This window comes from Erythrolamprus reginae, chromosome 5 (genome assembly GCF_031021105.1).
Source record: "Erythrolamprus reginae isolate rEryReg1 chromosome 5, rEryReg1.hap1, whole genome shotgun sequence".
NCBI classification, from domain to species: Eukaryota; Metazoa; Chordata; class Lepidosauria; order Squamata; family Dipsadidae; genus Erythrolamprus; species Erythrolamprus reginae.
Genome location: NC_091954.1, coordinates 76,358,985 through 76,386,904, shown reverse-complemented (window position 1 = coordinate 76,386,904; position 27,920 = coordinate 76,358,985). Strand labels below are relative to the sequence as shown.

Here is a 27,920-nt window from a genome sequence, read left to right as displayed (position 1 = left end):
AAAAACAACTTGTTCCAGATACGAGTTGCCTCGAGATACAAGCTCCCTTATGGAACGAATTATGCTCGTATCTAGGGGTACTACTGTATAAAGATGTGGAAAAACTCTAGGTTTACAGAAGAAATACCCCAAGAAAACAGGTGCATTAAGTGTTCTTAAAAGTTATATATATGATCATCAAGCCACATGGCAAGAACTATAAGAATTATCCTCTGAGTTAAGGAATGAATGGACAAATATAACAGAGCAATTCTGTCTGATTAAAGAGAAGCTGCTTTTTTTACAATATGTTTACCAAAGAAGAAGCAAGTCACGCTGTAAAAAGTATGTGGCTTTTTACAGCACTTTCATATTTTATATATGGTAAAGTAATTCTAATTAAATATATTCAGACTCTTGGCCATTCAGGGTTTGAATAAGGGTAAGTCTAAAATGTTGCATGAGAAAGGGGAGAAAAGTGCCGTGTGTGTAGTGAAATTTCACATAAACATGTTATGTGAGTATGACAAATGAAATATGAATCCAGATTAACCGTGATTACTGAGGTGCATCTCTAAAAAGATTCTGATAATTATTGAATTCCATCACATTTATTCATAGATGTACTGCCTTACCATCTCATAGTGCTCAAGCCTTTCAGTGATACAAAAAGAATAGCATGAAGATTTCAAACATGCAAAGAATAACATTAAAAATGGAAACCTTGCAAAAATATGTTAAATCGATTTCAGGGGGTCGATTCATATTTCAGAAAACGATTGGTTAATCATTCATTTAACTGTTTAAAAAAGTCCAAAGTAAAGAGGCCCGTTGGAAGTTTATTTCAAGTTCTGGCTTTATTAAACTCTGGAGGTCTGCCAATTCATTTCTTCTACAAATGGGACCGTCATCAATCTCTCCTTAGTAAATCTCACATTGTAGATACTATTAGGCAAAATGTTCTCAGATAGCCTAGTTCAGAATTATTTAGAGCTGTGTAAATAAATGCCAACGTCTTAAATTAGGGCTGGCAGCTAGTAAGCTTGCAAAGTAGTAGTAACATGCATCTGTTTGTAGCTATAACTTAGCCCTAGCTCCAGAAGTAATCTCTGGATTTTTATAATACGTACACTGAGGTCATGCTATTTTCCCTGGCAAAGATAGAGTTGAATGCTGGCCAAATCTCTGCATCTTTCTAAACAAAGATCATATTCATCTCCAGTGATAATTTGACTTCCCAGAGCTTCTCAAACTGGGTCTTAGAGGGAAGTGTTAGCACCAGGGGGAGAAAACCCCACTCCCTGGCTTTGCAACCTGCCCAACCAGTGAATTTTTTAACTTCCTGGGTCAATTTGCCTTCATTTGATTTGTCACCATTTGTAAACACTGATCAAAATATAGGCTGAGATTATATATACACAGTTCCCTCGATTTTCGTGGGTTTGAATTTCGCGAAAAGTCTATACCACGGTTTTTCAAAAATATTAATTAAAAAACATTTTGCGGTTTTTTCCCCTATACCACGGTTTTTCCTGCCCGATGACGTCATATGTCATCACCAAACTTTCATCCACTTTTAATAAATATTTTTTTAAATAAACTTTAATAAAGAAACATGGTGAGTAATAATCTAAATAGTTGCTAAGGGAATGGGAAATTGCAATTTAGGGGTTTAAAGTGTTAAGTGACGGCTTGTGATACTGTTCATAGCCAAAAATAGTGCATTTACTTCCGCATCTCTACTTCGCGGAAATTCGACTTTCGCGGGCGGTCTCGGAACGCATCCCCCGCGAAAATCGAGGGAACACTGTAATTAAAAGATTAATTATTTTTTGAAGAATTCGGAAAAAGAAAATTGACTCATCTTAACACTCAAAACTATGAATTCTCTGAAAAAGGAAGTAGAGGTAGGAAAGACTGATTCAGTTGTTCCAGCGTCTCCCTTTTAATTTATGGATAATATCTTCTGTGTGGGTTATTTCCATTCATATGGACTTCAAAGTATAAGGGCAAAGGACTCACAAGTCGCATTTGGACACGAGCTACAGATTCATCACTGGTCATTTAGCATTAAGTAGGCAGTGGTCCTTCTACTATATTACTATCATAAAGTAATTAACAGATTGGAACTTTGGGCTGCATTGAAGTAGAGTCATCCTCATTTGCATGCAATATTTTATGTGCAAACCCTAATTGTACTGAAAGAAAACTCCCAAGATAAAATCTCTTTAATTTTAATTATTATATAATACATTTTGGAATTTTTAATGCATCCCTTTTGCAAGCATTTTTAAAGCAACAGAATGTAACTCCAAGTCACACCTTTAAAAATAAAAGTTTTCTTTATTGGTTTTTGATTTTGTTCGGTTTTGTAAGTCTACTATTACAGAAACTGAAAATAAACTCCTTCAGCCACTGCATTTCTACTCTTGGTTATGAATTCGGTTGTGAAGATGCAAAGTCATATTTTACTTTTAAGCTACTTCAGTTCTCTCCATGCAATGTTCTTTTTCTTCATGAAACAAATCCTCCTTTTTAAGGAATCACTTTTTTATATGTTATATGAAGATGCTGAGTCATTGGTTGTGTAGTAGTTGACATAGAGACCGTCTGTTCTAGTTTTCCCTCAGAATTGAGCCTGAATTTTCTAGTAATCTAAAAAGAATATATAAAAAAGACATTATGTATTATTGGGTTCTGCTTAGAATTCAAGAAAAACAGCAAAGCAAGTTAAGACGAAGGCACATAAACAAATAAAAATGTTCCCAAATACCACTGCAATATGCATACTTCAAATTCTTGCAAAATTCCAAGCAGGATATTGAGGCTTCTTTCAATGTTTATCTTTTCATTTTGACACTTATTGGAAGGAAAAACCTTTTTAGAAGGCTTCTGAACACAAACCAGAATTCTGGTATTTAAGACAAAAAGCACAGACTAATGGGTATCCTTTACCCCTCAATAAATCATGTCCATCAATGAAGTCCATCAATAAATTATGGCGATCTCTATGCTTTGTCTGCAACCTACATTTGCTTCTAATTTGTCAAGTTACAATTAAACAATATAAGTAATTAATCTAATAGTAATTCTTAAAAAGGGAGGTAGCCAAGAATAGTTTATAATTAACTACCTTTGAAAATTATAAGATATTATGTCAAAGAGTTTATTATTGGCCCAGGTTTGTGGGGGAAATAGGAGGTGGAATGGCTATTGGGTAAGTTTACCACCTTGAGTTACATATACAAACAATGAAGGCTAGATCAAAATAAATAACTAAAATCAATTTCACATAACAAACCCAAGCAGGGTAACTCCTTGGCACAGGCCTCCTGCAATGCTCATCAAATTGTTTCTAAAAAATAAATTCTGTTTCTCATCTAGGTTCTGAATCTGTTGGTGCCCTTTGTCCCTTTGAAATAGTTACTTTTAGAATGAAAATGAAATATCTGGGATTGCAAAACCCTCCCCAGGAAATTCTGCCAAAAATTCTTCTTTTGGGGCAAGTGTTCAAAACAACTTGAAAAACAGTTAGTTTGGGACAGATGAATAATAAAAATTGCACAGCTATAACATTAATAGACCCATGTCTATTAACAGACCAATTATTTTGAGGGATATACAGTGGTCCCTCGATTTTCGCAGGTTCGAACTTCGCGAAACGGCTATACCACGGTTTTTCAAAAATATTAATTTAAAAATACTTTGCTGTTTTTCCCCCTATACCATGGGTTTTCCCGCCCAATGACGTCATATGTCATCGCCAAACTTTCGTCCGCCTTTAATAAATATTTTTTTTAATAAACTTTAATAAATAAACATGGTGAGTAATAATCTAAATGGTTGCTAAGGGAATGGGAAATTGCACTTTAGGGGTTTAAAGTGTTAAGGGAAGGTTTGTGATACTGTTCATAGCGAAAAATAGTGTATTTACTTCCGCATCTCTACTTCGCGGAAATTCGACTTTCGCGGGCGGTCTCGTAACGCATCCCCCGCGAAAATCGAAGGAACACTGTATTAGGAAAAAGGACAACTACTGCAACAAAATCTGTTTATTTTCTCTAATTCTTATATCCCAAATCAATCCACTGAAAAATAATGGCCTCTTTAGTGAAGTTTATGGACCATACTCTTCAAGGTTAGTTCTGTGCAGGTTGCGAAATAGGTGTGTTCTGGTTTTCCAATTCAGGGCTAAGACTAAAAGAGTAGAATTTGGGGGCCTGACTCCCAGTCCAGCACCTTAATCATTAAACCACATTTTAAATTTCTGAATGGACCTTTTTTGGGTATGTATGAATGTAAAATTCTCTATTGTTAGAGTATTGTCCAAATAAAGTAAAGCAGATATCAAAACAGAGCTCTTCACCTAAGAAGTAAGTATCAAAGATATAGAACGCAAGAGACCAGATTCAGAGTAATGACTATGAAAAACAATTTGGACTAGTAAGTTATTCAAAACTTTGAGACTATTAATGTGATTGCAAGTGGCTGCAAAAAAAAAGGCAAATGCAATTTTATATTGCACGAACAATACTTTCATGCAGAAATAACTGCTTCAGAATAAAGTCAAACTCTATCTTGAGTATTGTGTCCAGTTCTGGCCACTTCACTTAAGGAAAGTTTAGACTATTTGAAGCTAGTCAAGAGAAGGGTAGCAAGAAAGATCAGGCGGGTATGAACTAAGTTCTGTGAAAGGACATTGAGGGCACAGTTTGACCAAAGATTTTGGCTATAAACCTCTTTGCTCTTCCTCAATTTGTAGAAAATGTTTGGTCGCTAATTGAGGAGAAAAAGGATACTATCGCTCCACTCAAAAAGGAAAAGGATACTTTTAAAGCAAACCTTTTAACTTAATTGTGAAAGCTACCTGTCTTTTGAGGATGGACAAGGATATACTACTATAATGTGATCAAGCTGCTATCAGTGTTTTCTGGATTTATCAACAGTTTCAGAATAAACCTTTGTATATTTATATTTTGCAGGTAAAAGTATTTTTGTAATTGGTTTTTTTTGGCAGAATGATAAATTAGCACACTCAATCTCAAAGATTCTCATACTTTAACTAGGATTTTAAGCAGAATCTGAGATACTGATTTTCAAACCAGTCTAAGTCTAGTTACCAATAGTGTGGTTTGGAGACATGCAAAACTCCATCAGAGTTATCAGAATCTCTGGAAAACAGTACAAAGTAACCTCTGCTCTACCAGTCTTAAAATAAGAAGGACTAGAACACTGGACTAGATGAAAAAATCCTAGCAGCGATGCAGGAATGTGAGTAAAATTACCATTTGAAGAAATTTAAATATTATAATAGCACAACTAAACTTTTGCATCAAACAAATGTGCTGCTGGTAGAATTAGCTGCAAATGTCCTAACCCTAAATTCCATTTCATTACTTTGATTTTCACGTAGCTAAAACTAAATGGAAAGGTCAAATGATTACAAAATATTAGAAGAGCATGATCTCTGATGATTCAATTAAATCCATATGTTTACAAAATAGCTAGTTATTTTTCACAGTGGGTAATACAGCTAGGGTTTTAGAGAACATACAATTTATTTACTTTAGAGCAGTGTTTTTCAACCAGTGTGCCGCGAAACATGGTCAGATGTGCCGTGAAGAAGGAAGTTCAGGTTCCGGTCTCGCAACTTTTTACTGAGAGAGAGTGAGAGAGAGAGAGAGAGAGAAAGAAAGCAAGAGAGAGAGAAAGAGAGAGAAAGAAAGCAAGAGAGAGAGAAAGAGTGTGAGAGAGAAAGCAAGAGAAAGAAAAGAGAGAAACAGAAAGCAAGAGTGATAGAGAAAGAAAGAAAGAAAGAGAGAAAAGGAGAGGAAGGGAGAGACAAATGAGCAAAAAGGGGAGGAAAAAAGAAATGAGAACATGATTGAGACAGAGAATGAGAAGAAAGAGAGAAACAAAAGAGAAGTGACTCTTAATTTAAAGCATATGATAAAAAGCACCCAAAGAATAAGAGAGAAAAACCCCCCAACCCTCACCTGTTTTTGGAAATGGTTCAAGAGTGTGTATACAGACACAAGGATGGGGAGGAGACGGATGGAAAAAGAGAGGAGAGTGTCTTAGGGTGTCATTTTGTGTCATTTTGGTTGGTGGTGTGCCCCAGGATTTTAAAATGTAAAAAATGTGCCGCAACTCAAAAAAGGTTGAAAATCACTGCTTTAGAGAACACAAAAGTTTATTTATTTATTTATTTATTTTATTACATTTATATGCTGCCCAACTCCCCAAAGGACTCTGATTGGCTTTACAACAAAAGTCCACGGAGAGGAGCAGCATACAAATGCAATAAATAAATAAATAAAAAAAACATTTAAAACATCTTCAATATTTTTTTTTTAAAAAAGCCTCATACATATTGCTCTTATGGCTGAATCTCACCGATTACAACCGCGAGATCAACAGCCCCAGGCCTTCCGGAAAAGCCAGGTTTTAGAGTTTCTGGGTAACATAATAGCAGAATTATACTGTTTGGGCTAGCAATGGGATACTGAGTACATATCCATCAACTAAATTACAATTAAGAACACTCACTTGCTCTACATGAGGTTTCTTAGCAAACGAAATCCTTGCTACTGAGTGGGAAGCTATAGAAAGCTCTTGCCCATTTACCACTCCTTCTTCTACTTCCACCAACCCTACATAAAGCAAACAAACATACATTAATATCAATAGGGTTCACAGAAGTAGATCAACTATACCTTTAAACTAATCATTTACAAAAACAAAAGGGCAGACAGCAGAAAAATTTCCAAGTACTTTCAGGAAAATCAAGTTCAAAAATGGGATTAAAAGCAACTAATGCAATAAGATTAATACCTGTGTTCTGAGCACTAACGAAGGCCACTTTGTTAGTATCGGGTTGGATGCGGATAAATCCACATTCTCGATGCATTGGTTTCTTGGTGTCTGGATGGAAAGCACTGAAACTGTTGGGATAAAAAACAGTACTATCTGCTTTCTTAAAAATCCACATAAATCAGAATTCTTTCAACCATTTCCCCCCCAAAATATTATTTGGATGAAAAACTGGTTTGTGGCATTTTCATATACAGTGATACCTCATCTTACAAACCCCTCGTCATACAAACTTTTCAAGATACAAACCCGGGGTTTAAGATTTTTTTGCCTCTTCTTCCAAACTATTTTCACCTTACAAACCCAAGCCACCGCCACTGGGATACCCCGCCTCCGGACTTCTGTTGCCAGTGAAGCACCCGTTTTTGCGCTGCTGGGATTCCCCTGAAGGAATTCCCAAGGGAAACACCACCTCTGGACTTCCGTGTTTTTGCGATGCTGCAGGGAAATCCCAACACCGCAAAAACAGGTGCTTCACTGGCAACGGAAGTCCGGAGGTGGTGTTTCCCAGCGAGGGGAGCCTCAGCGAAATTGCAGCATCACAAAAACACAGAAATCCGGAGATGGGTTTTCGAGGACTTCCGTGTTTTTACGATACTGCAATTTCGCTGAGGCTCCCCTCGCTGGAAACCCCACCTCCGGACTTCCGTTGCCAACAAAGCACACGTTTTAGCGCTGCTGGGATTCCCCTGCAGCATCACAAAAACATGGAAGTCCGGAGGTGGGGTTTCCCATGGAGAGGAGCCTCAGGGAAATTCCAGCAGCACAAAAACGGGCGCTTCGGCTGGCAAAAGGGGTGAGATTTGGGCTTGCACGCATTCATCGCTTTTCCATTGATTCCTATGGGAAACACTGTTTCGTCTTACAAACTTTTCAGCTTACAAACCTCGTCTTACAAACTTTTCAGCTTACAAACCAATTAAGTTCATAAGACGAGGTATCACTGTTTAAGTAGAAGTATCATTGAACAGTACTCAAATATAAAGTAACATGTTTGTCATAAAATTATTGTCTGAAGCAAGATATACTTCTCTCTTTTATAATATAGGACCAGTTTTATAACCTTCCTTCAGAAAATAATTTATCAATGTCATTAGATAACTATTGGACTATCTGACTTTTGAAAAATTCAGAAATAGATATGCGAAAGTGGTGGGATACTGCTTTTTCTGAAAGCATAAAATGCCCAAATTCTTGCTCATTATAAATTCCTGTTCATTGATCATCTTAATCAATCCGTGAGCATTAATACTGGGAGAAAGTGCTATTTCTAAACAACAGATCCAAAAGTGATACAGGCAAAACCCCCACATTTTTCTATATAACCTCCAAGAAATTTGTCTTGATGCATATGCTCTCAGGGTACATAAAAAGATTTATGATGTAACAGAACAGTTGCCTATTCTATAATTCTTTCATGGTACACAAAGCAAGCTTATGTATAGCTTAGATTAGTGATTGCAAACATTTTTGGCTTGGGTGCCAAAAGGTTGCGCCTGTGTGTGAATGGGTGCCTACACCCATAATACAATGCTCTCCCCCTGTGCATATATACACAACCCCTGCTCTGTCCCCCTGCATATGCGCACAAACCTCCCAAGCGCTTTCCTAAATCTTGGGGAGAATGAAAATGGCCAAAAAGAAGGCTGAAAATCAGGCCAGGTGCATATCCACGCTGGAGCTGACATAAGGCAACACCCTGGGTGCCCTCAAATATGGCTTTGCGTGCCACCTGTGGCATGGTGCCATAGGTTCGCCATCACTGTCTTAGATGGTTCCTGTTGTGGTTAGCTCTGGTCCTGCTCCTGCCCCAAGGACTGTGGATGTGGGGGAGACATCCACATGCTGCAGGCCTGTTTTGCCCCCAGTGGAATCTGATGATGAAGGCTCCTCTGACCAAGAAGACATGAGTGACAGGGAGGAGGAGAGTGTGGCAGACAGCTCAGAAGGAGATCAATTATCTAGCTCCTCCTTGGATTCAGAACAAGAGTTAATGATACAGCCACACATGCGGAGAGCGATGCATAGGCAACAACAACTGAGAGATTATTATCAAAGAAAATGAGGCCACCTGTGGTTGGGTGGGGCTGTGGTAATTAGTGAGGCTGCTATAAATAGCAGCCTGTGGGTTTGGCCATTGTGGAGGATTATCTGATCGTTGTGTTTCATGACTGCTTTACTGACTTTAACTTTTTGTGTGCTGATGTTTCCCTGCTTTGAAACTAAACCAGAGCAAAGTGTGTTTCACTTTGTGAAAAAAGGACTGTGAATTGCCTCACAGCTGCAAGCTAAGTATCACAGAACTGATAAGGGACTTGTACAAATTACCAGTTTGTTTGGAGACCAGTGCTCTTTGCTATACCAAAAGAGGGCTTGGTTTAAGTGAATTTTCATTATAAAGAACATTGTTTTGAATTTTCAAACGTGTGTGTGTCTGAAATTTGTACCTGTGAATTTTTGGGAGGATTCTACCAGAGAGCCCGACAGAACAGTTCCTAAAAAGCTATGCAAATAATGTAAAAACCACCAATTCCCGCAAGAGTTTAAACGTTTCTATTTATTAACAATTAACAAAGAGAGCTAAATAAGTCAATGTCTCTATGGCAATGATTTTGGGGCTTACAATTCAGGAGGGGATTTTCCTTCTAAAGTTAGTGTACCGGGATTCTACGTAGTTAAGACTTTTATACCTCATTAATATTTAGGAAGTCAAAGCAACAGATTTACTACGTATTGTTTCATATTCTTCTGGGGGGGGGGGAGAAAACTCACGAGAAATTCAGCATGGGTTGACCAACGTGAGAGATGTGCACTTCTTCAAGGTATTGGAAGGGCTTCATTGAAGGGAAGGTACCATCTCCTGGGGGATCAGAAAGCCAAGTGCCCAGCATCCAGGAGAGCGGTTCAATCACAGGATTCAACTGTGCAGTTTCTAAATAAATAAACAATCTCAGAGTATCAAACTGTTTTTGAATTTGGAGAAAACCTGAAGAAAATGATGTTAAAGCGTTAAATAAGGTCCAGGGGGGAAATGTCTTTAATAGGAAAGTGAACACAAGAACAAGGGGACACAATCTGAAGTTAGTTGGGGGAAAGATCAAAAGCAACATGAGAAAATATTATTTTACTGAAAGAGTAGTAGATGCTTGGAACAAATTTCCAGCAGACGTGGTTGGTAAATCCACAGTAACTGAATTTAAACATGCCTGGGATAAACATAGATCCATCCTAAGATAAAATACAGAAAATAGTATAAGGGCAAACTAGATGGATCATGAGGTCTTTTTCTGCCGTCAGTCTTCTATGTTTCTATCAATGGAGTGGTTATTTAAAAAAAATCAAGTTAATTTTATTCCACAGATATCAGGTGGGGAAGCTATAATAGACAATCTACTTTAAAAGGATTATCTTAAGAGTCTAAGAAAATACATTTTCTTATGATCATGTGAAGCTTAGACAGGACTGAATTTGGAGTTAAATAGTATTTCCATGGAATGGAAACTAAGAACTGATAAGATATTTTGGTGGGAATGAATTCAAATAACAAAACTTGAAAAATGAAGGGAGGCTAAAGAAGTGTTTTTACTACCATCTAGTGGATGAACTCACATTATAGCAACTCAAAACATAAACATACACAGCACACAATTACTTTTCAAATTAAGCAACATTTTGCAAATGTTTCAATATGTAGTTGCTTACAGTGTTCCCTCTAATTTTTTGGGGGGGGTGGGCGGAAAAGTATAGTGTCTGAGCGGCAGTCCCTTCGGGACTGGGCGGCACAGAAATAATAAATAAACAAACAAACAAACAAACAAACAAATAAATAAAAAACCCACCCTGTTTTGCCTCAGAGAATTTCAAAATAAAATACTGTACTGTGTGTGTATAACAGTGAGCTCATAATAGGGCAACTCTATCAATATCAAAATGCCACTTAAATAGTTGAGCTAGTTTCAAACTAGGTTTTGATTTTCTTTCTCTCTTCCTTACTCCCATTCTTTTTCTTTCTCTTTTCCTTCCTCTCTTTTTTCTATCTGTTTCTCTCTCTTCCTCTCTCACTCTTTCCCTCTCGGCTTCTGGGCAGGTTTGGAAAACTCTGAGTTGATGATGATTTTTAAGTGAGCGATTGCTCACTGCTCAGCTTAGAGGGAATTATGGTTGCTTATAGAACTGCAACCAGAACTGTATCATCATGCACAATAAAAATGTATTCACATATTCAAGTTAAATACATGCTCTATAGGTATTACAGGGCTGACGGGTTGTGCTGAGGCTGGGCAGAGGCTGTTTGGGAGCTACCCAGAGATCGTGCACATCTGCGAAGAACGTGGAGGGCCAGAGATGTCGCCCCATAAGAACAACAGATACTGGAGGGCAACTGGAATGTCTGTAGAGAACTGGGGGTGTTGCAGAGACAGAGGAGCCCGAGGTAACAAGGAGTGCTGGCCAGTGGCGTCCGGCACCAAAGAGATCACCATACTCAATGACTTGGATACTCTTATTGACTCTGATGTTCTGGAACTCAGCCAACTTAAGAGTCTGGCACCATTTTGCTGCTAATTTGCTTAAAGAACTGCTTGTCAATTGTATTTTTCCCTATATTTTATATTTTATATATTTTATATATTTTTACCTTTATTAGTGGGTTTTTAACTATTAATTTAATTTAACTTTTTAACTAAATTATTGGGTTTTTTTTTTTAATTGATGGATAACAGGTAGATGGAGTAATATATATGGAATGAATGATTGGGGTGGGTCAAGAGCCTCCGCTGCAGCCTTGTTCCAGGCCTCAGCAAGAGACTCCGCCGAACTGTGGATGAGTGTCTCTGGAATAGCCCCAAGCGCCCTCTGAAAGCCCTCTGGATCCATCAGGCATCTGGGGCAGAACTGCCTAATCGGTTCCGCCTCCCTGCGGAGGAGGATTGAAGTCAGGAAGTCAAGTCGCAGTAGAGGCCCCACGGAGGCTTCTCCCTGCCTTTTCTGGTTACAGTTTTGGAGGCTCGGGTTTGTAAGTGGAAAATGGTTCTTGCGAAGAGGCAAAAAATCTTGAACACCCGGTTCTTATCTAGAAAAGTTAATAAGTACAGGCGTTTGTAGATAGAGGTACACCTGTATTCTCACTGACACATCCCTATGCACTGCTCCACCTTATTGGCCTTCCAGAAAGCCATAAAGACATGGTTTTTCTTACAAGCCTGGGGCCACTGACCACCAGGCGGAGGGTTACTAGTGAGGTTGGCCCATGAATGTATGGATGGCTGCAATTATTTTAAATTGAAATGTTTTTATATTGGCCCATGTTTATTTTTGTTGTGAGCTGCCCTGAGTCCTTAAGGAGTACAGTGGCACAGGAATATAAACAAACAAATAAAACACACTAACTCAAGGAGGGAATGAAGAGGGCAACTAAGTGACTAAGAACTCAATGGCTTTAGATTTTTAGGTACCAGAAAGGAAAACGTGAAAACAGATTGGGAAGAGGAATAGAATGCATTGGTGGCTATTAACAATCAATGCAGAAAAGGATGAAATAGATAAAAGGATGGATTGAACAATGTTATTGTTTGGGTAAGCAATCTGCAACCATACTTAAAATTATTTTTAAATTTCCCTAGGGATGAACGTGAAAGTTACCCACAAATTTCAATGGAGAAATTATTAAGGTTTTAAATGAGGTTAGAAATGATTTTTATATTTAAATTGTATGAATCATGATATAAAATTTCTACTGCGTGTAGAAATTTTATATCATGATTCATACAATTTAAATATAAAAATTGATCTAAAAACTAAAAGATACATTTTTAATAGATTTCCAAATCAATCACAGGCAACTTCTATTTCATAATTTAACTACGGTAATTTTCCAACCTGATCATGCAAGAAGCTTTATTTTTATTTTTGGATTGAATTAGACCAAATAGAATGGTGAAATATAAATAGTTCTCTAATTTAGAAAAGCGATCCGGAACAAAACATTACACATTATTAACTTGTAGCCTTCTTCAAAAGCCACATAAAAAACAGTGTCTAAGCCAGTTCTTTTTGCTCATTTTTTCCCTTTTAGTACTATGCTAAATGCTATTTGGAGCGACTCAAGCTCCTATTTTACATTGCAAAAGCTGCAATAGTACTTAATTGAACAGCTTCACGGAGTGCACAATTTCACCGAATGCGTATTGTTTTCCAATAAATTAGTATGGTTACCTGATTTAAATTTTTTATACCTATGTACTGTACTACAATTTTATAATTATATGATGATTGTATATATTTTGAAAAGGAGAAACTCACGAAACTACATTTATTGATATAGTTAAAAAACTAACAAACATTACAAATGTTTCAAGTTGACCCATCAAATTCACAATCCTCTTCTGAATAGTTCATCTAATAGTAGTGCTATTAGATGCAGTTATTAATATAAAATAATAAAAAATAGAGTTTAAAATCTTATGAATGTATTGTAGCATTTATGAGGACTTAGAAAAGTAATAACATGCTATACATTTAAAAATGTGTATGTATCTTGAATACAATAATATTTTGTTTGCATTCACGCCCTGGAAATTGAGCTCAATGTTAGCCAAATTCTTGCCACCACAAACAAATATTGACCCAGTTGAATTCAAAAACATATAGGAACTTCCTGGTCCCTTCTTAATATTAACTTTAACAAAGTGGGAGAAAGAGTGTGCAAATCTGGAATTTTCTTATTTTTGGTACTATTATGGGTCCAGAAACAATCAACAATCAGCACAAATTGAAACTTTATAGATTTTAGTGCCTATTGTAGCACTGATTGAAATATTTTCTACATGCAAAGGAAAAAGAATAGCAATCGGCAGTGTAATTTAATATCTTCTTCCTAGCATATTCCTGCACGTACAGGGTCTGCTTAGCAACGTAATTTAATATACAATACATAAAACACAACACAACACTTATCTCTATATGCAAAATGTATTCGTACTTCAATTTTTTAAAATAACTATTTTATACAGTACCTGTTTGGATTTCAAAGCTGGTCATATTTTGCAATATTATTTAAAGCTCGCTTATTTTAGATCACTAATCCTTTCCCTAGCCTCCATGACAAGAAGCAACAATCTAAGACAAAACAGGAAACAATCTTTGGACTCTATAAAGGTTACTGCAGTGTTTTCTGGGATTTGTAGTCAAATCTAACAAGTTACACAGAACTGGCGTGAACGTTTGGCATAGATTGTGGCTCATAATCCTTTTCAGTTCCTTCTGCTCTTTCATAAAGATAAGGCACATGCTATCATCCCATAAAACAAAGGCAAGCATTCAGTGCTGTATCCAATTTGTAAAACAGGGCAGAAGCAAAGGAGGAGGAAGTTAAAAGCCAGACTGTTATGTTAGCACGACTAAATAATTATTTTGCTAGTGAAATCCAATTTGCCAGGCTTTCTTTTTTTTATGAGCTAAGTAAACAAGGGATAGAAATGGTGGCAACCTATTCAAATTTACAAATGAAAACGTATCTCAACAATATTACAGTTCATTATGACTGATATATGAAAACAAATTTATGTTCCAAGCATAAATTAGGAATCCTGGGTGCTCTCTTGAGTTTGGTTGTTTTCTTGCAGATTTTTCATTACCCAAATTAGGTAATTTCATCAGTGCTAATCCATTATCACTTGCACTGATGATCAGTGAAGAGCTACCAAAATCTTTACTACCACACTGTGGCTGTGGCTTATGCAGGACGCCCTGCATTTTCTTTCAACATCTTTCAGTGCAAATTGGGTGCTCTGGGGTGGAGCTCCATTTTTGCTACCCCACTGCGTTCCACCCCGTCCGGCCAGTAGCCCACCCCTGCTGATGATGTTACCTAGTTTGGGTAATGCAACATCTGCAAGGAAACAACCAAGCATAGAGAACTACCAAGGATCCCTCAATTCAACCCCGGGTTATAAATATTCTCCTTTATCGGTAAAATATGAACGGTTATAAATCTAATTGAGATTATAATCTAATTAAGGAATGTTAAAAAGGCAATGTGGCCCTGTGGGTTCTTTTGATTAGATGTAAACTGTAGCACCAGGTAACTGTAGCCAACATAGTATAAATGTGGTTCCTAGATTTCATTTGGAAAGTGCAATATGGCAGTGTTTCCCAACCTTGGCAACTTGAAGATATCTGGACTTCAACTCCCAGAATTCCCCAGCCAGCATTCGCTGGCTGGGGAATTCTGGGAGTTGAAGTCCAAATACCTTCAAGTTGCCAAGGTTGGGAAACACTGCTATAAGGAACTGACCTAAAGCAGGTGCATGTGACCAGGGTTAGGCTCAAGTACTGAACCCTTCTCCAAGCCCATGGGTGTTATCTAAATTAGGTGGTAGTGTATTCCAATTATCTTCTGCAACTCTCTAAGTTGGGAGTGTGTGATTGGGGGCATCCAAGAGTTTGCCCGCCAGGCAACTATCTTACCCAATTTCATCTGTGTGGTCAGCTGATTTAGTGAGTCTGCCACACAGGACTACCAGCCACTATCGCTCTCACCTGTAACCAATGAAGATGTGGTCCAGCTGAGCAAGCAGCCTGGGATCTCTCACTCATCAGCTGGATTGGCAGGCTAATCCATAGAGACTACCAGCCCAAAGAGTGGGGGGGGGGATCCTACCACTATCACTGCAGCTAAATCAGCAATAGGACCTGTATGAGGTGTGTCACTTTGATCTGTCACTTTAACAACTGGTTCTCACAAACAGAACTCAACGCTTGTGCACAAGGCCCTCTGAAGGTACCCCATGAAAGCAGGAACCAAAACAATTGATATGATCCATCTCCCAGGAAAGGCATCATTTTGAAGCAGATTTAATCCTACTTACCTGACCCCCCCCCCCCCCCGGAGAAATGCATAGAGAGGAAAAACAGAGCAACTGGCCCTTGAAAATTGTTCTGGTTTCTGGTAGAAGTTTAGTAATTACAAATAACTCTCATTAAATGCATCATTTCATGAATAAAGCAACTCCGTTTATTTCTCTGCTCTCCTGTATTCTCAACACATTCCAGACATCACTCGGTCTTATTATCTCTCTCTTAGCCGCATTTCTCACATTCCTTTTCCTGCTTCACTGAGACAAGATTTATTTCCTAACTACATAGCTTTTAAAAAGACAGCAGCACTGACTAAATGCAATATAAAATACTTGGCTTATTTTAGCGTGGCGAAAACACCTCCATATTTCCTTTCAGCAACGTTTAAACTCCACCCTTCTTCTCCACTAGCCCCTTGACGTGCCAAATACTGTACCTCACTACAATATTTAACCCATTCCTCTCCTTAAAATCTGCTTCCAGACCTTTGCTCTCTACGTTTCTGAATCCTTCTGAATTTAGGATTAACCCAGCGTGTGTCTGATTCTCCCTCACTAGATCCTGAACTCATAGCCCCATACTGTGGCTGGCCTCCCACCTGTTCTACTACCTGTAACCCCGGGGCCCCCACTACTTCATAAACACTATCTGAATCTGAATCCTCAATATCTTCATCATCCTCCAACTGATCAAGAGTATGTACAACAAAAATATTCTATGCTAAGAAACGTGGTTAATTATCTGACCTTGCCTACCTGTTACACTTAAGGAAAAATCTGATGCAGCAGAGTTCTATCCTGCATCCTATGCTATTTAGCATAAATATGAAATCAATAGGCGGATCACCCAGAAACATCAATATGCTGCTGCAATTTAATTCTGCTTGAGCCAAGACCAGAAAAAGATGAAAGTTAGTGCAGATCTTTCAAGTAATGTGTAGTCCAAAATCCATTAAAATTTGAACCAGTTTATTTCTGGCACTTAATTCCTTCAAAGTGCCTTGACTATCTGGTTTAAATGTTATCCACGTTTTCTTCTTTTGAATGTTTTTCCTTGGGTTTCCCCGTATTTATCATGATTGAGGAAGGATATAAATTTTGTTAAATAAATTGACATCATGCTCCTATTAAATTGTATCCTATTTTAAAAATAAATTAAAAAGATTATGTCAGAAATTAGGCATTCAGAATAAACCTTCTATAAAAATCTGAAGGCTGGCAACATTCGTTAACCAACATTAAAGGAATGAGTACATAACTTCCCCTACAGAATACCGAAATATATCTCTTTCTGTTTTTTTAGTCTCATTAAACAAGTAATAAGTAACAGTAATTATCCCTTAGAAGTTCTTCGTTATAGCACATATAACATAACCAACAGAGATTATTGTAATGCCAAATCGTAACAGGCCAACGGTCAATTCTTTGGTGCTGATCTCACATTATATAAAAATTCTAAATGTTTCCATCATAATCGCAAATGAAACACTTGTTCTTTTAACGTAAAGTGCATGGCTTTCATAGATTTATTTGGGACAACAGCTATAATCAGCTATATAATTCAATTCAATTCAATTCAATTTATTTGATTTGTATGCCGCCCCTCTCCGAAGACTTGCAGCGGCATACAAATAATTGAAATCGGGACAAAGAATACCCACCATTAGGAGGTCTTGGAATGCAGGCAAGGAAAGCATTCTGACCTCATTTCAAACACGTTTTTCTTTTGACCCATCAAGGGCAACTACTGTTTTAAATCAGTATTTAGGAGAAAAAACTTGGGCCCTAGTGTTGATAGCCTCAATATTAGGAAAGGCAGGATTTGCCGATTCCCAACTGGAAAAATACAGGCACACATCATATCACCCTGTTTGAAGGCTTTAGTAAATTTGCATTAATTAACACACAGTTTACTTGTAAAGAGCATAAGAAATGGATGTGAAGGACAGGAGGGAAAGTCACTACTAAGAAACTAGATTGATTGAGGACTGAAACTAATTGAAAAAAACAAGCCCCTCTAATTCACAACGAGATAAAGTGAAGGAGGGTGGCAACACATTCAAGACTTGCAAGATTCTATAATTATAGCTGTTGCCCAGAGCATAGCATCATTTATTTCTTTTCCAACTTATTTTGGGTGTAATTCATGTTTGAAATTTCATTCAAATGCTGGTTGAGTTATATGTTTGGCATGACCTATATTTTTATATAGGTCTGTATTCCACCACTTGATAGCCAACTCTTCAGTTCAAACAGAATTAATTTTATCTCTTAGGAAATGCTATACTAATCAAGGGATGTTAATTTATTGGAATTTAAATATGAGAAAATAATGAGGAAAGAATAACTGCATAGCAGCAGCATGAAGCGAAAGGGAATTAAGATTAGTGAAAATGAGCTGGTGAACTATGAGTAGATGAGAAGATGGAAGGATTAGTATGTCAGCTTACTGGAGAAAGAAGAAAATTCAAGGTGAAATGGAAGGGAAGAAAGACAGATTGAGATTATACGGCATGCAACGAAGGAAAATCTAAGTGGCAACATTAGTTAAACATGAGAATGGAATGTTGGAGGCATCAGATGGTAGAAGACATTGATGGCATGCAAGGAATGAGTAGAACAGTAGAAGTGGTCTGAAGGTGAGACAATATTAAAAATGGGATGGGTGGCCCAGAGCACTATAGTTAGCAGAAGCTGTTCAAGCCTCATGGTTGACTTGGCTGGGTATATCCATAAGGACTATTCTGTGAGGTCGTTTAACTGCCTTCACCTTTGAACAAGAAGAAAACAGGAAATGGCCATGACTTCAACTACTCTATGAGGACCACTGGCTAGTTTGGAAAGGTGGTAGATGGAATCGGTCTTGTGGAAGGTCATTTGGAAAAACAATCTATTTGAGGTGAGGATAACTACTTCAGCTTCAACCGCAACAACACAAGAGCACGCAACAGGTTCAAACTTAATATCAACCGCTCCAAACTTGACTGTAAAAAATATGACTTTAGCAATCGAGTTGTTGAAGCATGGAACTCATTACCAGACTCCGTGGTGTCAACCCCCAACATTTTTCTCTTAGACTTTCCACGGTTGACCTCTCCTTAGAGGTCAGTAAGGGGGGAGCATAAGTGCACTAGTGTGCCTTCCGTCCCCTGTCCAATTGTCTCTCCTATATTTTATATATCTTTTCTCCCATTCATATATCCTCCCTCTACTTTTCATTGATGTATTCTATTCTCATACCTCTATTTCTATCCCTTCCCTGATATTTACTACTACATGTTTTTATTCTCTTTAACTTTTAATTTGTATTGGACAAAATAAATAAAATAAATAAATAAATAAAATAAGGAAGGATAAAGGAAAAGTTAATAAAACTGGAATATGTGTGTTGGATCTGTTGATAAGGAAAATGATATATGCTCTTCTCCACAGAGTAGGTGCGGGAAATCAGAAGTTAAGGCTGATATTTTCCTCCAATTATGGATACCAGTAGAGTCTGTTTGGGAAGAGTGGAAATATAATTGATATTGGTTGGGATTAGGATAATTAGAGGACATTTAGATGCCATTTCTGCAACTAGTAGTGGCTACTGAGTAACTCAAGCAAGGGAATCCAAATGATGGAGAAAGGTCATGGGGTTGTTGATGGGTGAAAAGTGTAGAACATTGGAGTGCGTGACTGGCATGATTAAAAATTAAGACGAGAGAATGATGGGTAGGAATCTCTTCTAGACAGGCAGGACCAGATCTTGAGAACAATAGAAATGGAAGATGTATAGAGAAAGAAGTAAAGATAATACAGTGTTCCCTCGATTTTCGCGGGTTCAAACTTCGCGAAAAGTCTATACCACGGTTTTTCAAAAATATTAATTAAAAAATACTTCGCGTTTCCCCCCCCTATACCACGGTTTCTTCTGCCCGATGACGTCATATGTCATCGCCAAACATTCGTCCACCTTTAATAAATATATTTTTTAATAAACTTTAATAAATAAACATGGTGAGTAATAATCTAAATGGTTGCTAAGGGAATGGGAAATTGCAATTTAGGGGTTTAAAGTGTTAAGGGAAGGCTTGTGATACTGTTCATAGCCAAAAATAGTGTATTTACTTCCGCATCTCTACTTCGCGGAAATTCGACTTTCTCGGAACGCATCCCCCGCGAAAAGTGAGGGAACACTGTAATATTGAGAGAAAGAGCTATGGCAAGAGGCAAGTGTGAATCTTTCTTGAACAGGGGGAGGTAAGTAACATCATACAGTGATACCTTGTCTTAAAAACGCCTCGTCATACAAACTTTTCGAGATACAAACCTGGAGTTTAAGATTTTTTTGCCTCTTCTTACAAACTATTTTCACCTTACAAACCCACTGACACCGCTGGGATGACCCAGCCTCCGGACTTCCGTTGACAGTGAACCCCCCTTTTTTTGCTGCTGGGATTCCCCTGAGGCTCCCCTCCATGGGAAACCCCACCTCCGGACTTCCGTGTTTTTGTGATGCTGCAGGGGAATCCCAGCAGGGGAATGCCAGCAGCACAAAAATGGGCGCTTCGCTGGCAAGGATTCCCCTGCAGCATCACAAAAACACAGAAGTCTAGAGGTGGGGTTTCCCATGGAGGGGAGCCTCAGGGGAATCCCAGCAGTGCAAAAACAGGTGCTTCGGCTGGCAAAAGGGCTTGCACGCATCAATCGCTTTTCCATTGATTCCTATGGGAAACATTGTTTCGTCTTACAAACTTTGGTTACAGAACCAATTAAGTTTGTAAGACAAGGTATCACTGTATTTTATGCTAGATACCTACATATTTTGCTATCAATTTTTCTTAGCTGTGAAAGTGCACAGAATATACTAACCACAGTCCTGGGACAACAGGTTGTTCAAGAAGGGGAAATTAGTCCTCTTCATCTCATCCAGCTTCTCCTTCAGCTTTCTAACTTGGCTGTCGGAGCGGCTGATCTTTTGCCGTAGCTGCTTCAGTTCTCCATTCTTCTTTTCTACTTGTTCTCTCAAACAACACACTTGGCTCTTACTCTGCCTAGAGGAGAAGCAGTAGGAATGGAGGGAATCAATGAGCTTGCATGCTCCGGAAGCAGACATAATGACCTCGTTGATCGACATGGGGTTGGCATCAGTCTCTCCTTTCTGACCTACTACAGCTTCTGTGGCTGATATAGGGGTCAGATCTGCAGGAGATGCAGACAGGCTTTGGGAAGGTTTCTGGGGGACGGCTGTAAGAGAAGAAGTAGAGGAGCTTTCTCTAAACCTAGTGTCCTGCTCCACAGGGTTGTTACCAGAGTTTGATTCCACGCTTCTCCTTAACCTTTTTCTTTCTATTTGCTCCTTTGGAAATGACGATTTCTCTCTAGTATGCTTGGAGAAAAAACTGTAAGAATGAAGCGATCCAATAAATTTACATGCACCTGACACAGGAGGTGTGAAGTCATCCTCTGATATTCCATTTTTATCGATTTTGAAACCTCCTGGGTGGATAACCACTTCAGAATGGTCCTCCATAGAATGCTTTTCTGGCTTATGCTGAGTAACTTTGGTAACTAAGTTATCTGCTAATATCCTTCTGAGAGAACCTTCAAGCTGGACCTGAAAGTTCTCCCCCTGCTCAGTCATTGACCCAATTTCAGCTTGAAGAGTCATGTGCTCCATATTATTAGTTCCTTCCACCAGCAAATCTTGGCCAGATGATAAGATTTCTTCAACTACTTCCCCATTTCCTTCACTTGATTGATTGCCATTTCTTTGTAGTGTCTGGGTTATTATTTTCCTCTTTCTTTTGACATAGATCCTGCCGTTGCTCCTTGTTTCAGAAATATGGAATATAGTTGGGATGGCAGTGGGTTTCAGTAACCGATGCTGGTCTTCCAGCCGTTTTGAAAAGCTGTCTTTAGTGAAGTGTTCACTGCAGAGGAAGGAATATTTGGTGGGAATCCAATTGTCCCGTTGTACTGCTTTCAACCACTGGATTAGTCGCTTTGAATCCTTTAATGGAAACCTTCAAAAAAAGTAAAAAATCAGAAAGTTACTACCGGTATTATTATTATTATTATTATTATTATTATTTATTAGATTTGTATGCCGCCCCTCTCCGAAGACTCGGAGCGGCCCACCCTTTCTTAGAATCATGAAAATACATAGATTGAAGTTTATTTTAAATTAAATAAACCTCAATACAGTGTTCCCTCGATTTTCGCGGGGGATGCGTTCCGAGACTGCCCGTGAAAGTCGAATTTCCGCGAAGTAGAGATGCGGAAGTAAATACACTATTTTGGCTATGAACAGTATCACAAGCCTTCCCTTAACACTTTAAACCCCTAAAGTGCAATTTCCCATTCCCTTAGCAACCATTTAGATCATTACTCACCATGTTTATTTATTAAAATTTATTAAAAAAATATGTATTAAAGTCAGATGAAAGTTTGGCAATGACATATGATGACATCGGGTGGGAAAAACCGTGGTATAGGGAAAAAACCCGCAAAGTATATTTTAATTAATATTTTTGAAAAACTGTGGTATAGACTTTTCGCGAAGTTCGAACCCGCGAAAATCAAGGGAACACTGTATTCTGAAATAATAATATAATATACAGGCATAAGTAGCCTTCATTACATTTTTAAAACCAGTATTTCATAAAGATGCTGAGCTGTTTTAGATTTTTATCTATTCAATCCTTTCCAAAAAGGGGTTCAACAATTAGATTTTAAAAAATTAGTCACCAAACATTAAGCCCTAGTTAAATTACGCCCCAAAGGTTCTCAGTCAATTAACTGCATATGATCAAGCTGTAAACTAAAAATGACAAAGAATTGGATGAGATAGCTAATACAGAAATTAAATACATAATTAAAAAATCAGAATGGTTAAAAATAGAATTAAATTGAACAGAATCAAACGGAGAGTTCTCTTCAAAAGCTACAATCAAATATTGAGGATACGTTTTGGTTATACAGTGTTCCCTCGATTTTCGCAGGGGATGCGTTCCGAGACTGCCCGCGAAAGTCGAATTTCCGCGAAGTAGAGATGCAGAAGTAAATACACTATTTTTGGCTATAAACAGTATCACAAGCCATCCCTTAACAGTTTAAACCCCTAAATTACCATTTCCCATTCCCTTAACACCCATTTAGATTATTACTCACCATGTTTATTTATTAAAGTTATTTAAAAAAATATTTATTAAAGGCGGATGAAAGTTTGGCGATGACATATGACGTTATCGGGTGGGAAAAACCGTGGTATAGGGGGGAAACCGCGAAGTATTTTTTAATTAATATTTTTGAAAAACCGTAGTATAGACTTTTCGCAAAGTTTGAACCAGCGAAAATCGAGGGAACACTGTATATAAGAAATTCCTAGAATGATCTAAACTGGCTATGAGTCATCAAGGAGATATCAAAAATGTTGGGCTGAAACAAAAAGAGTAGCCTCAAATCATGGAACTATAACTTCATTTTATTTTGAGAGGTTACACCCCCACTTCAAGTATTGTGTTCGATTCTGGATATCATACTTTAAGAATTATTCAGAGAAACTGGAACACATTCAGAGAAGATCAATGATAACTATCAAGGTACAAGAAATTACAATCCAAAAGAAAGACAGAAATAATTGGATCCTTTTATTTTTTAAAGAAACAGAGAGAAAATAGGAAAGCAACTATATACCGTATATGTGATTAAATTTCTTCTGTATCTTAACAAATGAAAAATTCCAGTCCTTTTCATTTGAAGAAATTTAACCACATATATGGTATATACAGTAGTTGGAACCCTGCAAAGATGTCACACATCTATTTCCAATTTTTAAGCAGCAAAAATTAAGCAGCAGTAATAATTTATTTTGCCCTTAGAGGTAAGATTGACCACAATTAAATTTAACAATCAGAATAATTGTTAAATTTAATTTAAAATTAAAACCACATAACACAAGCTTGATGATGTTACAATTCACATCAAAGTTATTTGAAATAACTCAGTTTTAAGCAAATTTTGGAAAAACTATTGACTCCATTTTATGCTTAGTTTGGTTTAGAGTAGGGCAACAGTGCAATTTAAACAATGCAAACAATGCATTTAAACGAAGTTGGAATGGGGGAACAATGCAAGATTCCATTGATTGCAAAGAAATGGGAAAAATATATCAATGAAAAGACTTCTTGAAGAAGTTATCCTTGTATAATCAGTCCTACCTTGGTCCCAGAAAATAAACAATTGATACTATCAAACACTATAAGCCATCTTTAAAATATGGAGACAAGCAAAAATAAATAGTTACAAAGAAAACTTTCCATAGATTTCTTCAATGGTTATTTCTAATGAATTCATATTTTTGAATTAGCACCCATTTATAATAATTTTCAGAAATATGAATTCATTTCACATGCACAAAAAATAAATCACAAGACAATTGCAGAAGAAAAATCTAGGACCCAAAGAATACTCACTAGTTGTAATAATTGAATCAAACGCCTATGCTGAAAAGGGAATACATGTTTTGAGTAGCAAACAGGGCACAGACATTGTCCTTGAATTATACTTGGGAATTTCTAGATGCATTGCATTTTATGCTTTTAAGCAGAGTCACTATCTAGCATGATTCCAACCCTTATCTTAAATTCATATGAATTTCCTCAACTAAATTAAATTATTATTGATTAACTGGACTACTTTCACTTTTTAAAAATTTAATCTTAGATAGGAATAATTATTAGTTATTGAATGTTTTAATTCTTAAAATGTTTACAATTACCCCAATATCAAAAACATTAGGAACCATCCACTGTTAACAATAATAATATAGTTTTTCTATTGTGTGTACAATAAATAAAATGAAAATGCCTTCACAGTTTGAATATACACAGATGACATTTCTTGTTTTACACTGACAGTATACTAAACAATACTGTCACTTTTTTGCTTATTTTCTCATAGCTGTAACGTGTTCCTTTTACAGTTTAAATGAGGATTCGCACACAGCATTATATATGGAATTAAAAAAACCCAATCCATATTCAGTTGATACTTCTAAAATACAATCTACCTCTTGCAGGGATTGGCAAATATGCCACGTCTCAGAGCAAATCAGGGATTAGAATGTGACAGGAAAATCAACCGTCAGCTTTTTTCTTATGAAAGTTGTTGCTCCAGAAGCCACCTACAGACCGATTTGCTACTGAATATAAAGTTGGTTTCTCCAATGGGTGTATACTTGCAAAACTCAGACAAGACAGAACAGGTAAACCTGTGAACAACAATAATACTGCTTACTCATGCCTCCGTTTCTCACAGATGAAATTTAGTAACTAATAATAATACGTAAAAAAATCAGAGCTAAAATTTGAACCATATCTAACTGCTAGCTGTAGTTAGAAACATAGAAGACTGACGGCAGAAAAAGACCTCATGGTCCATCTAGTCTGCCCTTATACTATTTCCTGTATTTTATCTTACAATGGATATATGTTTATCCCAGGCATGTTTAAATTCAGTTACTGTGGATTTACCAACCACGTCTGCTGGAAGTTTGTTCCAAGGATCTACTACTCTTTCAGTAAAATAATATTTTCTCATGTTGCTTTTGATCTTTCCCCCCAACTAACTTCAGATTGTGTCCCCTTGTTCTTGTGTTCACTTTCCTATTAAAAACACTTCCCTCCTGAACCTTATTTAACACTTTAACATATTTAAATGTTTCGATCATGTCCCCCCTTTTCCTTCTGTCCTCCAGACTATACAGATTGAGTTCATTAAGTCTTTCGTGATATTTTTTATGCTTAAGACCTTCCACCATTCTTGTAGCCCGTCTTTGGACCCGTTCAATTTTGTCAATATCTTTTTGTAGGTGAGGTCTCCAGAACTGAACACAGTATTCCAAATGTGGTCTCGCCAGCGCTCTATTCAGCAGTTCAAATCTCACCACCGGCTCAAGGTTGATTTAGCCTTCCATTCTTCCCAGGTGAGAACCCAGATTGTTGGGGGGCAATAAGTTGATTCTGTAAATCGCTTTAGAGAGGGCTGTAAAAAGCACTAAGAAAGCAGTATATAACTCTAAATGCTATTATTGCTATTCCTATCTTAACACTGGAACGCTTCAACTACAAATCCATGATGCAGAGTGGCAGTGGAGGATTGGGAAGGGGGTAGGGATGCATGTCACTATAACCAAGCAAGTACAGAGAGTCCTTCCCTTTTCTTTCTATAAACAGAAAAGAAACTTTTAGCCCAAAACGTTGTAACCGTTTTCACATGAGCTGCAACCCCTTTCACTATTTTATCTTAAACTGGGCATAGATAGCAAGGAGAATTTGGGGAAGCGGGGAGGGAGAATAAGAAAGATTAGAAAGGGGTCATTCTTTGTCAAGTGGACCAATTTTCAGGCTCTTCCCCACTCGATCACCTTCAATTTCAATGAAACTTTTGCACATGGTATAAAACTGAGGTGTGCCGAATTTTAGGTCCATATCCTAACATTTGGCATGCCTCAGTTTTACACCATAAGGCAGTGTTTCCCAACCTTGGCAACTTGGAGATATTTGGGCTTCAACTTCCAGAATTCCCTTCTGGGAGTTGAAGTCCAAATATCCCCAAGTTGCCAAGGTTGGGAAACACTGCCATATACAGTATGGGGTAAGTTTAATTGAAATTGAAGGTGGTCGAGTAGGGACACCTAGTCCACTTGACAAAGATTGACCCAAAGGCAACAAATGGTTTTTGTGTGTCTGTGTGTTTCTCTGTGTGTGTGTGTGTGTGTCTGTCTCTCTCTCTCTCTGTCTCATTGTGTTTTTCTCAGTGTCTATGTGTGTGTTTGTCTCTGTGTGTGTGTGTGTGTGTGTGTTTCTCTGTGTCTATCTCTCTCTCTCTTTCTCTCTCTCTCTGTGATTATGTGTGTGTCTTTCTGTCTGTCTCTGTATGTGTGTGTGTCTGTCTGTCTGTCTCTATGTGTGTGTTTGTCTCTCTCTGTGTGTCTATGTGTCTGTCTGTCTATGTGTGTGTGTTTCTCTTTGTGTCTGTCTCTCTCTTTCTCTGTGTCTATGTGTGTGTCTTTCTGTCTGTGTGTGTGTGTGTGTGTGTGTGTGTGTTTGTCTATGTGTGTGTGTCTCTTTCTCTGTCTCTCTCTGTGTGTGTGTCTGTGTGTGGGGGGAATGTGAAGTTGTTCTCCTATTGTTGAAGGGATGCTCACTTGGCCTGCTTGGGACAAACCAGCAGCGAGTGATGCCAATGGAAGAAAAAGAGCGAGCCGTCCGACTCCCCAGAAGGCGAGTGCAAAAAGGCTCGTGAACGGGGGCAGCCGGGCTAGCTTCGGGGGGCATCAGCCTGTCACCGAACTGCGAGAGCGGAAGAGAAAAAACGGGAAGCTCTTCGTCGGTCCCACCCGATGGGAGAAAAGGTGCGCCTGGAGAAGCGCCGCGTCGGAGGCACGAAGCAAGGAGACGGGCGGGCGTGAGCGCTCCTATCCCATCCCTCCCCCCGGTTACCTGTGGAAAGAGACGGCCACTCGGTCCCGGGGACCTTTGCCTTGCCGGTTGGAGCAATTCAGCGCCGCGCAACAGATCACCATCGCTGGAGGCCGCACGGGCGGCCCTGCCTCACCCCCACCCCCCTCTCCGCCCCACCTACCTCCCTTCAGCCGTACAACAAGATGGCGAAGCCAAGCAAGTCGCACACAGCTGTCTCGCCACACCCTGCAGAGCAACTTCCGTACGGAAGAAGCTGTCATTCAGTTACACCCCCCACGTGCCTTCGGTGGTAGACGGTATATATGAGCGAAGCGGCGCTTTAATAACCACCCGCAACCCTCCTTCATTCTCTTTTGTCCTCCCCCCCTTTTGCGTCTCACCGATTGACTCGCTGTCAGGCAAACCAGAAGCAGCGAAGAACTGCTGCTCTGCCGTCGGGCCAATGTTGTTAAAACCACGCTATGATGCGAATTACTTGAGAGCGCCATATTGGGCGAAGTGGGATGGTGTTTTTAATACTCCGTACAAGAATATGGAGGCTCCCTTCTACACCTGAAAATAACCATAGGTCATTGAAACTACTCCGAGGAATAGAAAGCAGCACGTGGTAATCAAGGGGGGGGGGAAATCCCCTCCTGCTTACAAAGGAAAGCAAGGCCGATTTATGTAATCCTTGCGCGCCCGCGAATCTCTCTCCGTACAACAAAATGGCACCTGCCATAGAGCGGAAAGAAACCATCGC

At 38.4% G+C, this 27,920-nt stretch overlaps 1 protein-coding gene across 4 annotated transcripts; it reads right to left on the bottom strand.

Annotated features, from left to right (window-relative positions):
• Nucleotides 1-2,302: 2,302 nt before the first annotated feature.
• Nucleotides 2,303-27,699, bottom strand: THAP4 (THAP domain containing 4). Of its 4 annotated transcripts, none has more exons than XM_070753217.1 (6): nt 27,559-27,699; nt 20,562-21,715; nt 9,625-9,784; nt 6,814-6,923; nt 6,529-6,632; nt 2,303-2,634 (listed from the first exon to the last, which is right to left on the bottom strand). In XM_070753217.1, the coding sequence occupies exons 2-6, from the start codon at nt 21,367-21,369 to the stop codon at nt 2,515-2,517; spliced, it is 1,302 nt and encodes a 433-aa protein (XP_070609318.1). In that variant the 5' UTR covers nt 21,370-21,715; nt 27,559-27,699; the 3' UTR covers nt 2,303-2,514. The 4 variants fall into 4 exon arrangements, with proteins under 4 accessions (XP_070609318.1, XP_070609316.1, XP_070609317.1 ...); XM_070753215.1 differs by having other exon boundaries at nt 27,197-27,563; XM_070753216.1 differs by lacking the exon at nt 27,559-27,699 and adding an exon at nt 27,339-27,455.
• Nucleotides 27,700-27,920: the final 221 nt, after the last annotated feature.

Excerpts from the sequence above, each read along its gene's own strand:
- THAP4 (XM_070753215.1), bottom strand. The coding sequence starts at position 27,438 with ATGACAGCTTCTTCCGTACGGAAGTTGCTCTGCAGGGTGTGGCGAGAC. Across the intron at positions 21,716-27,196 it reads GTGGCCGTCTCTTTCCACAG|GTTTCCATTAAAGGATTCAA; the intron begins GTAACCGGGGGG and ends CTTTTTTTGAAG. Across the intron at positions 6,924-9,624 it reads CAACCCATGCTGAATTTCTC|TTTCAGTGCTTTCCATCCAG; the intron begins GTGAGTTTTCTC and ends TTATCCCAACAG.